At 44.7% G+C, this 13,648-nt stretch overlaps 1 protein-coding gene across 2 annotated transcripts in view; it reads left to right on the top strand.

The window, feature by feature from the left end:
* Gria1 (glutamate ionotropic receptor AMPA type subunit 1) overlaps positions 1-13,648 on the top strand; it is a 302,305-nt gene that overhangs the window by 176,182 nt on the left and 112,475 nt on the right. For both annotated transcript variants that reach the window (XM_015492696.2, XM_015492695.2), the window contains exons 6-7: positions 4,467-4,628; positions 6,861-7,028. In XM_015492696.2, coding sequence (XP_015348182.1) covers positions 4,467-4,628; positions 6,861-7,028 — 330 coding nt within the window. The remainder of the gene's footprint in view (positions 1-4,466; positions 4,629-6,860; positions 7,029-13,648) is intronic.

Here is a 13,648-nt window from a genome sequence, read left to right as displayed (position 1 = left end):
TTCCCCACATCCTCTCCTTAATGTTTGCTAGTTATACTCTTATTTGGAATTCTTCTGCTGGTTACCTTCATAACTCTAATACATTGAATCAGATTTTTTGATTAGCCAGCATTAGAGTTTTGTCCAAATACAGTATACTTAGTTTCCTCTTGGGGCTATAGGATGACAGGCCTTAGGAAGGGCAATTTTACGAAAGCTCCCCAGGTGCACTGTGTATTCTAAGATTAAGGACCACCAGCCCTGAGCCTGCAGTTCTTTAGCCGTTCATTTGTGCTTGAATAAAGATGGTAGGCAGAGCATGCTTCTCCCCTCACCCATTCATTAGTCACCTGTTTGACAGTGTGAAATGCACACAGGCACCTAAGCAGCAGGCAGCAACATAGGGATTTAAGAGCCCAGAGAGGGCACAGTCCCTATTTCTATTTTGGATAAGAAATTGTCACTCTGGGAAGAGCAGCACCTGGTGCCCATGCTGTGGGGACAGTAAAAGAGTGTGAGCTTAGGAGACCTGTGTTCTCTGGCTGAAGAACGAGAAAAACAAGTGGCTTGTAGATTAATTTCATTCTTACTCAGTAGTCACAGTGTCTACTCAATCACAGTAGTCACATAATCACAGTAGTCACACAATCACAGTAGTCACACAATCCACTCAACATTCTAGACCATGTTATAAAACAGATAAATTGGCTCAAAGAGCAGTAATTGAACTTCAAAGGTAAAATCTCTAATAGAATATAATTAGCAACATAGTGTCCTTAAACAATATTATATAATTAATAGCACAAATAAAGCAGATAAAGAAAAATGCACTAATTATCAAATATTACCTCCCAGGGTACTTTTTAATATTAAAATGGGAAATAAAATTAGAAAATGATTTAATTACATGTTGTTTAATGCATCTCCTGGGGAAAAAAAGTGAGTTGAATTTTCAGGTTAACCGGTAGGCAAAGAGTTAATATCTTTTTCCCCCTTTTAGTCATGAACATTTTTATATTGGAAGAGCCCATTTTCTTTCATTATGGAGAAATCAAGCCTAGTAACTAGAAGAGACTCATTTCTTAGTGATTAAGAACATTGTACGGTTTAATGTTATCGTTCCCAGCATGAAATCTTACGTAGGAGAGGAAATGTCAGCTATTAGATGAACGTACATTGACCCCAAGTTATTTGCTAATTTTGATTCTTGTAGTTAACGTCCCAGATAGGAGCTTGTGTTATCATTCTTCCTCTATTTCTTTTCTGCAGTTTCAGGGGAGTTTGCTTGGAGAGTGCCATCAGTTTGATTATGTATAACCAAGGCTTGGCTCCACTAATTTTGTAATCAGACATTCTGGTGATGGAGTTGAACAGCATTTATGTTTGAACAAACTCTGCATTTCCTTTGGCCTCTGTTATGTTTGAGATGGAAGCAGTCAGTAAAAAATGCCCGGGAGCTTGTTACAGATTTGCAAGTGACAGAATTTGACTGCGGGAGATAATTTCTATTTTGTTCTCTCAATCATTATTTTATGAACAAGATGTACTTTTTAAAGTCTCTAAACAATATGGAAAGTCTCTGAACTGTTTTCTGGCTTTTAACCAGAGGTGGAATGGCTGTACTCTTAGGTGACATAAAATCTTAGAATGCGTATTGGTCAGGGAAACCTAATTCTGATTTCACCTTTATCAGTAGATTGCTACTACCAGAGTGCAAAGTCGTTACCTCTGTATGACTTGTTAACTCTGGCCGTGGGACAAGTTAATCTCAAAAGTTATTTCTAATCTGAGTTTCTCTTTTCAGCCAATTAAAATCATCCAGTGGTACTGCTGCCTGCTGGTCATATTTCCCCTGGCTAATTGGGAATCTTGAAGAAAGTGTCTGACTTTTATTCATTCACTCAGCAAATATGTACTAAATATCTTCTTTATGCCAGGCATGGTTCTAGATGCTAGAATCTAGGACATACCAGTGAACAAAACAAGAAAAGGTCTCCATTCTCTGGAACTGGCATTCCAATAGAGGAGAGAGGACAGAGGGACAAATGAGTAAATGAGATAATCTCAAATGGAGATAAATGCTCTGGAAAGACTCCAGCAAACACTGAGATGGAACTGGCTCAACTTTGTATTGGGAACAACTCAGGTTCTCCCAGAAGCAGATCCAAAGGCAAGGATTCAAGAACACGTGGTTTCTTTGGGTGCCAATTCTAGAAACACCAGCGGGGAAGCAGGGAAGTGACATAGGGAAGGGAAGGCAGACAATAAAGGTACATTGTCAAGATACTGGCGCTGCTGGCTGCTGCGGGAGTGCAGTCCCTTGGGAGCCCTGTAGATGTCAGTGTAGAACATGCCTGTAGTTATGCACCCAGGAGAGAGGATTCTGGGACATATATCTACTCCCTATCTGTCATTGGTTGGGAGCTGCTCCTGGGTGCTTTAACCCCTCAACAGGTCCAGCTTACCCTGGACATAGGTTAATTGGTATTTGCAGATAGTATATAAAATAGAACAGCAAATAAACAAGATGCAACAGTGTCTACTACAGAGCAAGAAGAACTAGTTTTTTAAAGGGAAGACCTTGCTGAAGAAATGATCTTCTAGCTGAAATCCAAAAGATGCAAAAGAGTCAGCCAGGGAAATTTTATTTCCAGACAGACAGAACAGTAAAGGCAAAGGCTGAGAGGGACTGAGTTTGGTTTATAAAATAAAAACACTAAAGAATTGCACAGCTTTAGAGGCACAGGTGGGAGATGATACCTTTGAATCATCATGTCCACTCTTTTACATGATAAAACTAGATGAAGTCATGAGAAGTTAAGAGATGTGGACATGCCATTGGATACTGAGGCAGAGCTGGGGTCAGCACGCAGACCTCTGAGGCTTCCCCTGTCCATTACAGGATGCTGCTTCTCCTTCACCCATTTCTCTCATTGGGATTTGGCAGTGACCCCAAGCCAGGGACCTGAACAGGAACAGACTTCATGTTTCCTGCTCAAATTCCTGCAGTGGGTCTCTAATATACATAAAAAGAAACCCAAGCTCATGCAAGGCTTTGTGTGATCCAGCCTCGGGCTGCTGCCCTGGCCTCATTTCCCACCCTCTCCTCCTCACTCTCTGTACTAGTCACATCAGCCTCCTTTATGTTTCTGGAACAAGCCAAGCTTCCTCCCAGAGCTCACTCTGGTCCCTGTGACAACAGGACCCCCTCTGGCAGCCCGTCCTGGTCATTCCTTCCACAGCCTGACAGCCCCTCCCCCTCCACTGATCCCGCTTTATCTTTCTTCTTAGGACTCACTGGGTGCCATAGAATGAACTCCACTGGACCGTTTGATGCTAAATGTTTATTGGCTCGTTTGTTTGCCATCTGCTTTCCCCACTAGAATGTAAGGTCCCTGAGGAAAGGAAATTGATTCGTTCACCCTCTTAGAATAGTTGCACGATAGGTACTCAAAAATACTTGCTGGATGATGAATTTGTGATTGAGAGAAGGAGTGAATTGGCGGACAGAAAAACTCACTTCTGGTCCACTCTCTGTCACTAAGTTACTGAAAGATTTTTGCCTGTTAGAGAATTCCTCCACTGTGTCTCAGTTTCTTCATCTGGCAGATGGACATATGATTTGTACCTTATGAAGGGTTAGTGGAATATGAAGGGTTAAAGGTGTGAAAGTACTGTACATTATTGAATCTATTAAGCCAATGCAAGGTTTCCTTTAAAGTTGAAGGCTTTCTGAGTTTGAGTGAATTTTACTGAATTGGAAGGAAATCCATCCTCAAAGAATCCTCTGTATATTTTAAAATTGATCAGGCCTCATCAGGTAGAGCAAACCTGGTCTATTGTCCATGAAAGAGCACAGAGAGAGGGAAGGGATCCCAGATCAGAATCCAGCTTCCTCCACAAGCTTAGTGGTGACTTTGGGGATCCATAGGAATCTGACCCTGATGAGCTTTAGATACCTCTTCTCTCAAAAGTGTGAAGGATGGGGGTGACAATGGAGGCAGCTTCCTTCTTAAAGGTTGTTTTGTTCCATGTATCTATATCATCATGATAATCCTAGCCATCCCTTGATGACCCTGTCTGCACCACTGATTGATTGCTCATTCTGCACCACCATTTATTGATCACCAAGTCTAAACCACACATTTGACACGCATCCTCTTATTTCATCTCCCCCGACACACTTCCCAGCAACCACCCCATTATTCAGACAAGCAAACCAAGTAACTTAGTCCAAGGTAGGATAACTAGTGGCTTGTGAGCCAATACTTCAACTCAGGTATGCCAGCTCCTGGGCAAGAACTCCTAACTGCTGTGCAAACATCATGCACAGACAAAGGGATAGCCAAGTTCAGAAGGAAGGGAGACACACTGTCTCTTCATTAAGCCAGTTCACTTTGGGAAGCAGGATAGAAAAATCCCACGCTTCTGTAACATGGTTAAATTGATTTCACATGTCTGGCTTCTTCCCTTTCCTCCCTCCACAGGGTTTCATGGACATTGACTTAAATAAATTCAAGGAGAGCGGAGCAAACGTGACAGGTTTCCAGTTGGTGAACTACACGGACACTGTCCCGGCCAAGATCATGCAGCAGTGGAAGAGCAGCGATGCTCGGGACCACACCCGGGTGGACTGGAAGAGGCCTAAGGTGCGGGAATCACAGCCCGGTCCCTGAGCCTACCCCGGATTTGGGGGTGGGGGGAGAGTTAGCCATTAGAAGAGAGTTGGTTTTCTAAAAGGAACAAGCAAAGGAAAATATATCCATAAACATTATTGGGTGTATGGTAAAAGATCAGACAACCCAAAACAATAGTTTTGACAAGAAAGGTAGACATTGAATTCTTCTCTCATGCAAGCAAAATTCAGGAGTCAGCCATCCAGGGCTTGTGTAATGGCTGCACGTCATCGGGATTCTTCACCTGTTATGCTAAGATGAGGATGTGTCTACAGCCCCACAGCCCAAGATGACTGCTTAAACTCAAGCCATTATCTCATGACTCCCTGCTTTAAGAATTCTTTTCAGAAGTCCCATGCAGAGCTTTCACTCACATACCAGTGGCCACATCTTAGAATACTTCTCTCCCTGCAAGGGAAGCTGGAAAACCCTCTGTCCACTCTGGCAGAAGCACCATGTTGCACAGCTCAGGAGGATGCTCATTTGGGGGGAGGATAGAACCTCCTTCAGTTGTGTAGTGAGGTGGCTCTCATTCTGCACAACCCTGAGCCCAGCTAACAATCAGGAAAACCTAACTGAGGATTCACCAGCAAATCTCTACTCCTGGGTCCCATTTCAGTTATGAAGCAGGCAAATGCAGCCCTGAGTCCAGCAGCTGAGATCTATTTCATTTGTGATTTGAGCATGGTTTAGAATGTTGATAGCAAGTGATTTTTTTTTCCCCATGTAAAACCAAATAGTTCGGCAGTGGCTATGTGGAATACCGTGTTGAGAAGGATTCTGAGGCCAAATTTTTATTTAGGACAAACAATGAATCCTTGGTGGACTTTTTTTTCTTACTGCTAGTTTGATTTCTTTTTGTGAATTTCAGGCTGTATAACGGAGATGTTTCTTATCCCACTATTGACGGAACTGATTTAGCTCTTCATCAGTATGAGCTTAAACAAATAAATCCCCACTGTGCTTATAGCCATGAATGAGCCACACAGGCATTCATTATAAATATGCCACCTAATTTGCAAATGTCATATAAATTTTTAAAGACAGGAATAAGAAAAATGGTTTCAGTCAGCTTTTCACCATTGTGACCAAAAGACCTGACAAGAGCAATTTTGGAGGAGAAAAAATTTATTTTGGGCTCACGGTTTCAGGGGTCTCAGATCATAGATGGCCAACTCCATTGCTCTGGGCCCAGGGTGAGGCAGAACACCATGGTGTTCTGGGCATGGTAGAGGAAAGCAGATCAAGACATGAAGCAGAGAGAGACTGAGCTCAGCTCACCAGGGATAAAATACATATCCCAAAGGCACAACCCCAGTGACCTCCTTCAGCCACCCTACCTGCCTTCAATCACCACCTAGTTAATCCTATCAGGGGATTAATTCACCCATTAGATTAAAACTCTCATAACCCAATCATTTCACCTCTAACCCCTCTTGCCCTGTCTCACATATGAGCTTTGGGGGGGGACACCTCCTATCTAAACCATAGCAAAAATCAATGTCAAAAATTGGAAAAATACTTACACATTCATTCTACAGTTCTCCATCACAACCTCACAGTGTGCCCAACAACAGGAGGGGTATTAGGAACAAGAAGACACATGTGGGTTCCAAAGCCAAGAAATTTTTTTTCTCATGCATATCTTAATCCCCTTTTGGGGGGAAGAATTGAGAACTATCATTAATAAACTCAATGGGAGGTACAGAATATGAACATACCACATGCAGAAATAATTAAGAGTTCACTTGTCTTGGGATTCTTTTTTTCTTTTTCTATTACAAGAGATGGTGGAATAAACAATTCATCCTGGCGCCCACTTGGTGTCTATAATGCAGAGAAAAGAAACTGATTTGCCATGTATTTGGCTGCAAAATGTGTTTTACTTAATGTATGCATTTTCCCCCAACTTAACTGACATTTTAAAAATGTTAAGACTGTACTCAAAAATCTAGACTTCTGACCTCTCTTTGAAAGTCACAACCGGTCATACTGAACCCACAACTCAGGAGGGCAACATTGCTGTTGAGGTGGAGCAGCCGCAGGTGAGGGCAGGCACGCTCTCTGGGTTCATGGCTGCCTCCCACCTGCACTTGGCACTTGGCCCCTGCACAGTTCTCCTCACCAGGAAGCACAGTTCCTGCCCAACTCCCCACCATCTTCCTATCAGCAACCTCTGATACCTGTCCCCATTCTTCCCACCAGTACACCTCTGCTCTTACCTATGATGGGGTGAAGGTGATGGCTGAGGCTTTCCAGAGCCTGCGGAGGCAGAGGATTGACATATCCCGCCGGGGGAATGCTGGTGACTGTTTGGCCAACCCAGCCGTGCCCTGGGGGCAGGGGATTGACATTCAGAGAGCCCTACAGCAGGTGAGTCTGGCTGTGCTTTCTACCTCTCATGGGAGCCCAGTGGGGAGTTCCAGTATCAAATTCAGGCAGAGCAAGCTATTTGAAGGAAAAGGAAGAAGATGCCTGAAGTTTGGAGCAAGCACTCTGTTATTTGTGGCTCTTGGCGTACATGGAAATCCACATCGAAATTAAAATAATAATAATAATAATGTAGAATAGTCATTTCTTGTAGTGAAACAGCTTTATTTTCTACTTGAGGATTGTTCTGAAAAAGAAAAGCTGACAATTTCTGTATTTAGGGAGGGGAAATGAAACATAAGGGGTGACACCGAGCTGTGTTGGCAGTCCCCTGGACTTTGTCCTCATTACCTTGGTTTCATGGGGGTCTGCTGCAAGCAGGGACACTGAGAATGCTTCTCAATACTGAACCTGTCTTCTTGCTTCTCAGCATTGTGATCCCCAATTTGGTTTGCACTTGAGAGCAGATAAAGAATAAGAATAGAAATGGCCATGTCCACTCCAACTGTTTGGTGAGGTCAAGGATTCTGAGGATGAATCCTATAGCACAGATAAGAGTATAAATGTGCCATCAGTGATAGGTCTGCCTTGGAAGCAGGGTGTGACAGTGGCATTGTTATCTCGAGATTGCAATTAAATCACCTGGTCAGTCTTGAAGTAGGACATGGAACCATCTGTATTCCCCAGCTGGTGGTCCAGATTCACCAGCTGGCAGACCTAGGGGCAGGCTGCAAGTCTACACCCTTCGACCCCCTTTAGGGTTAGAGCACACGTTTTAAAGCATATCCGTACATTAATCATAGAGGCTGTTGCTATGATTCAAAACTACAAACAAACATCATGAGATCTAAAATCATAAGCAAAAAGGGAAGTGGGCCAAAACAACCCTAGCTGAGTACAAGCTAAAGAACGGTTACTAATGTCTAGACAAACATTAGCATTCTATGCGGTTGGGGTACATTGCCCAAGTTCAAGTGTATAGAATAGAAGGAACAATGTTGCCATTTTGTGTTGCCAATATGCTATGCTAAGCAATTGTTGGTAGGTATAGAGGTGGGGTGCTCCCATGGGAGAAGCATCTCCTACATGACATGGAGTCTCAGGGTAAACTGGAGTCTGTTTGGTCATTGCCCATAGAGCCTGGCCCATAATAGCAAATGTAGACATGTTTGACATTTCTGGTTCAGAATATTCTGGGTACTTGCCCTCTGATTTATCATTCATGGAGCTCCTAGAGGTCTCTGGATGTCTTTAGAAGCACCTTGATCCCAGGTTCTCAGTCTGCCAATGCACAGCACCATATTATTCCCCTGATGGAGAAGCTGTATATCTCAAGGGGTTGGGGTGGGAGCCTGCACTAAGCACAAAGGAATGACAAAGCAGCAGGTGTATTGGCAAACCAACCACCACAAGATATTTTGGTGCAAATGTCTCTCAGAATCCATCCTTCCCAACCAATTGAGGTGGCTGGGTAAGACCAGATCTTCTTTTAAGAGTGCATTCAACCGAAGATGAATCTAGGTTCCCAGGAAAGGAGAGAAGAGTTTCTGAATAGGGAGAAATGTAGGGCAAAATGTACGACCCTTTGCATTTGTTTTCCAACCACACGTGCACAGCTCTGGCAATTTCCACAACCTGGAGAAAAAGGCAAGACAGGAATTCCACCAACTGCTCCTCAGCCCTGATGAAGTGCCTTTGTGTAGAGGAGAATATGGAGCTCTGTCCTTCAGAATGAGGCTAAGCAGAGGACCTGCTCATGACAGGAGGAACATGCCAAGGAGAAACGTCAGCAGCCCTTTCCGTCCCCACCCATCTCCATGCAGGGTGACCTCCAAATCACTAGGCAGCAACAGCAGATACCGGAGCAGCTTCTAGAAAGATTGCCCGAGGGGCAGCGCCTGCCCCCAGATTATTTAACATGCTCTTCCAGACTCCACAGTCCAGACAGATTCTGTTTGCAATGTGAGTCTGGTTTCTCAAGGTCCCAGGGACTTGCCCTTGGCTCCACAGCCTTCTGACTCCCCAGCCTCTCCCATCTTAATGACGTCCCTGATAGGATATTCTGACGCCACTGTGACAGGGATGAAGGCTGGGAGGCAATGTGGAGTGACAGCAAGGGCTCTGAGCCAGGAGGCAGGAGAGTTAAGCTCCAAGTCTCTCTGGGCAACCTTCAAATATTCATTGTGCTCTCCCATGGACCTCCTTTTCTTTATCCATGAAAATGAGTAGGTTGGAAATTTGGCTCCTCAGTCTCAAATAGCTCCAAGAACTCAGTCTATTTTTTTTTTCTTATGGTCTACCCCACGTCCTTCTGGTTGTAATATATACTCATTCTTCTGTTTCTGCTCTGACTAGGGCCGGAGAGGAAGTAGTTACCAGTTAAAAGCAGTTAAAAAGAATAGTGACCTCTTTTATTTGTCTTGAAGCCAAGACGTGGGTGTGCCTGCCTGTCCATCAGCAGCTCCCTGAGAGCTGCCTGCCTGCTCTGGCCTTGAGCCAAGCTCTGGGGACCATAAGAGAAGGCAAGGCCTTCTCTCAAGAGAACCCTTTAGCCTTAATGGAGAAAAAGCAAACCAACCAGAATGTTCCTACCCTAAACCAGCTGTTCACACTGATGCCCTTCCAAATCTCTGTTAAGCACCTAGAATCAAGAGTGTATTGCTGAGACCTTAGAGATTACTGACTCCCATTTGCTCTCACTTTGTAAAAGAGATCCAGAGTGCCCCGTGACTCCTCCCAGGTCACACAGCAGCCTAACTGCAGTGGTTTAACCAGATTCCTGCCCAGGGCCCCTCCTCCTACCCAGCCCTAGCCTAGGACCCTAAGAGGTTTTGCTTGTAATCATTGACTTCCGGGGTCTTCCACACATAGGCATGTCCACTGCCCAGTCATTTCGCCTTCTAGACCCATCTCTAAAAATAGCCAGGCCACCAGGCTGCAGCTGCAGACACCAGAGCTGGGTAAATGCTGATGCCATCCATGCCTGGGAACCCAGGGGTTGAGGGGTCTCTGCAGCCCTAACCACTGGCCTTCAGGTAACACTTTGGGATAAGACTGTGATTCAGTTTGTGCTCCGATCTGTGAGTTAGGCCTGGAGTCCCAGCAAAGCCTACCTGGAGGGCTAGAAAACTGGAAAGTCAAATTGTAACACTTACTGGTAATAATGTCTAAGATGTGTGAAGGGCTTACTATGTACACGTGCATGTATTATCTCATTGAATCCTCGATACAACACTGAAAAAATCTAGTGTCAGGAATTGTGCTTTAATCATGGAGAAATTGCACCTCAGGGAAGTTAAAAATTTCCTAACATAAGATAGCTCAGTGGTGGTGAAACTGGACTCCAATCCACATTTAGCTGACACCTCTTTCTGTACACTTAACTGCTCTGAAGCCTCAAAGACCCAGCCCAGCAGGGGAGACACACAGCCCTGGCCCAGTCCCTGCAGCACATGGCCTTGGGCACTGTCTGCACACCCACTCTCCCTTGCTGCAATTTCCTAGCAGCAGAGAGAAGACAATCAGCCCAGCTGCCTGCCCCCTGCCTGCCTTGCAGGGAGCTGTCCAGAATGTTAATGAGCTCACATCCTGGAAACCCTTAGTACTCCAGGAAGGAGGTGGCACTAGGGGGCCCATATGTCGGCTTCTGGTTGAAAAAAAAGCCCCAAATCCCCAAGTCAAGCTTTTAACTTGTGGGAGGTCATAAACGTTTAGGGATATGATTAAAGACAAGAAAAATCTTTGGGCTCTTTTTCCCAGAAAAACGTACACATGTACTTACATATATTTCTGCATGACCAGGAGTGGGGCCAACATAGACACTCCAAGAAGTCCAGCCCAATACCTCAAGTTTAGAATACCTGCTCTAAATATGCTTCATTCCTCTTAGCCTTTATTTTTATCATCTGTCAATTAATAATCAAGCCTATGGAAGTGCAGGTATGGCCAGCACATTGCCAAATGGGATAGGGTTGGCAATAGGAGTCTACACAGTCCCTCAAGATCTGTTTTTGAAGGCAAGACAAGCATATGAGAAATAATTGCTAGAAAGGTGTAGAGGAAAAGTTAAATCACATAAGCCAGCTCTTGGTTCATGGACAATCAGGGCAGAAGGCATCACTGAGGAGTGTGGACATCAGCAAGGCTTCCGGTAGGAGGGCACCTGGGCCTTTCACTAGGGTGAACACATGTCATTTACCATGGGAACTGGGACACTTGAGTGAAAAGTGGGGCTGCAGATGAAGCTCAGTGGTGGACAGCTTGCCTAGCATGCTCAAGGCCCTGGTTTTAACTCCTAGCAATGCAAAAAAAAAAAAAAAAAGTGAACAAGAAGTAAAACAAGATGAATGGTCAGATAAGCCTTAAAGTAAGGGTGAAATTGAACAAGGTGCAAACCAGGTTTTGAAGGTTCTAGGAGAGGATGTTGACACCCAGCAAGAGACGAGAGGGATGGAGCAAGCAAGGCTTTGTGGGTGCCACACTTGGCCTGTTAGGAATTTAGCAAGAAAGGAGCTGGATTCTAACTGTGGCTCCACCCAATACTATCAGGGGAATCCTGGACTAACTTACTCAACTTTTCTAGGCCTGAATTGCCTCATCTACTAAATGAACACAATTTTTATAGTGCTTCTTCCCTCAGTGGCTTCTCATAAAGCTCAAAATTTTAAAAAAAAAGCATAATGCATATGCTCCTTTGAATCTTCAGGAAACTGCATGAGATAGTTAGACTCAGGATTATTCTTCCCTTTGCTCAGGGGGAAAGGTGCAACCTCAGAGGGCTTCTGAGACTTCTTCTGTCTTGAATAACTAGATCCAGCAGAGTCTTGGGTCTCAGGCCTCACAAGTGAGCACCTAGAAGAAGGGACCAGAGGAAGGATCTTCCTGAAGGTGGCTGTAATGAGTGTGTAGAAGCCCTGGGTCCAGAGTGGCCCTGTTGTCTCCCCCAGGGCATTTTGGTTGGGGGAAAGATGTCAATGTCGACAACTGACAGAGATTCCATGCTTGGTCAAACTTTAGTTAGGCTTCTTAATCTCCTGGACTTATCCATGCACTTCCAAATAAAATCCAGCGTTAGCAAAGAACCCAACTAAGTCAACTTAGCAAGATCCTCCATGATCCAGTTCCCCAACCTTCACCATCTCTCAGGCAATCTACAATGATCCTGTTTTGTCTTCAGCAAGAATCCTATTAGGCCAGAATCTCCCTTGCTCCTTCAGGTTTCCTGTTTCTTCTTAGTAATTTTCCATCCACTGACCCCACCTTATTCCTTCGCTATAAATCCCCACTTGCCCATTTGAAGATGAGCCTGATCTCTTTCTCCCACACTGAAAAACCCATAAACATGATCCTATACCTATCATAATTGTCTGGAAGAGAGCCTTCCTTACCATGCTTTAACAAGTGTCATTGAAAAAAAAAATGTTTTTTAACATGCCTCAAGTATTGGAGACATTTTCATCACCAGGCAGGAAAGAAAATGTGTGCTTCAGCCTCCCCACCAGCAGGGGACTCTGAGCTGGCACTTAGTGCCCACCCAATACCATTTACAGGAAACTCCAGGTTAATTCTCCATCTTTCACAGAGGGAGTTGACAGGCACCAGGATGGCGCCAGGAGCAGGACCAGGAAGCAATGCCTGGGCTTCATGAGTCTGACCCCACTCACTCTGGGGTCAGAGAGCATGGCTAAGCTCCCAGAGCACAGAACTGATGGATGGGGACAGCAGGTTGGGGTTTACACAGAGCTGAAGTTTCTGAGAAGCTGCTTCCTCTCACCCTGAGTCCTGGCTCTCCACAATAAATGATTTGTGGCTGGACCTTCCTCTGGGCCTTGCCTTGCTCTGCCCTCACGGCATGGTGATTCTGGGATGTTTCCTTTCCCCTTCTCCAGTGCTTTGACTTTCTACAGTGTGTATAAGACTTTCTCCCAAATACAGAGTAAGAGCCTTCAGTTACCCCAGGCTTCTAATGACTTACTATGAATCTTTTTTGGGGGGTGGAGGTACCATGGATTGAACTCAGGGGCACTCAACCACTGAGCCATATCCCCAGCCCAATTTTGGTATTTTATTGGAGACAGGGTCTCACTGAGTTACTTAGCACCTCTCTGTTGCTGAGGCTGGCTTTGAACTCACCATCCTCCTGCCTCAGCCTCCCGAGCAGCTGGGATTACAGAAGTGTGCCACCACACCTGGCACTTATTATGAATCTTGAAGACAAGTGCCTTCAGATCTGAGGCTCAGTAATCTTACCTGTAAAATGGCTAAAAACCCACTGTTATGGCTCTTTAACAAAAACACACAAGGTTTCTGCAAATGTCAGAGAAACGGCTTCTTGTGAAGACACTGACATTGCAAGGGGACATGTGAGCCCTGGAACTTTGCAAGAGTTCTTGATCTTATCAGAAACTGAAGCAAGCAGGTAAAAGTGACAGTGACAAAATTCTCATTTCTGCTGAAAAAGACCCCTACTCTCCCCTTCTGTGAGACAAATTACCACATCCAGGGCCTTTATCTTACATCCTCTTATTTTGCAGACCTCTTACCCATTCTACAAGGCACAGTTTAGTCGTCATCATTGCCATCATCACATCACCATCACCATCTCCATCATCATCACCATCTCC

The sequence above is a fragment of the Marmota marmota genome, unplaced genomic scaffold (genome assembly GCF_001458135.2).
Source record: "Marmota marmota marmota unplaced genomic scaffold, marMar, whole genome shotgun sequence".
In the NCBI taxonomy this organism is placed as follows: domain Eukaryota; kingdom Metazoa; phylum Chordata; class Mammalia; order Rodentia; family Sciuridae; genus Marmota; species Marmota marmota.
The sequence above is the reverse complement of the archived record's forward strand: the minus strand, read 5'-3'. Positions and strand labels throughout refer to the sequence as shown.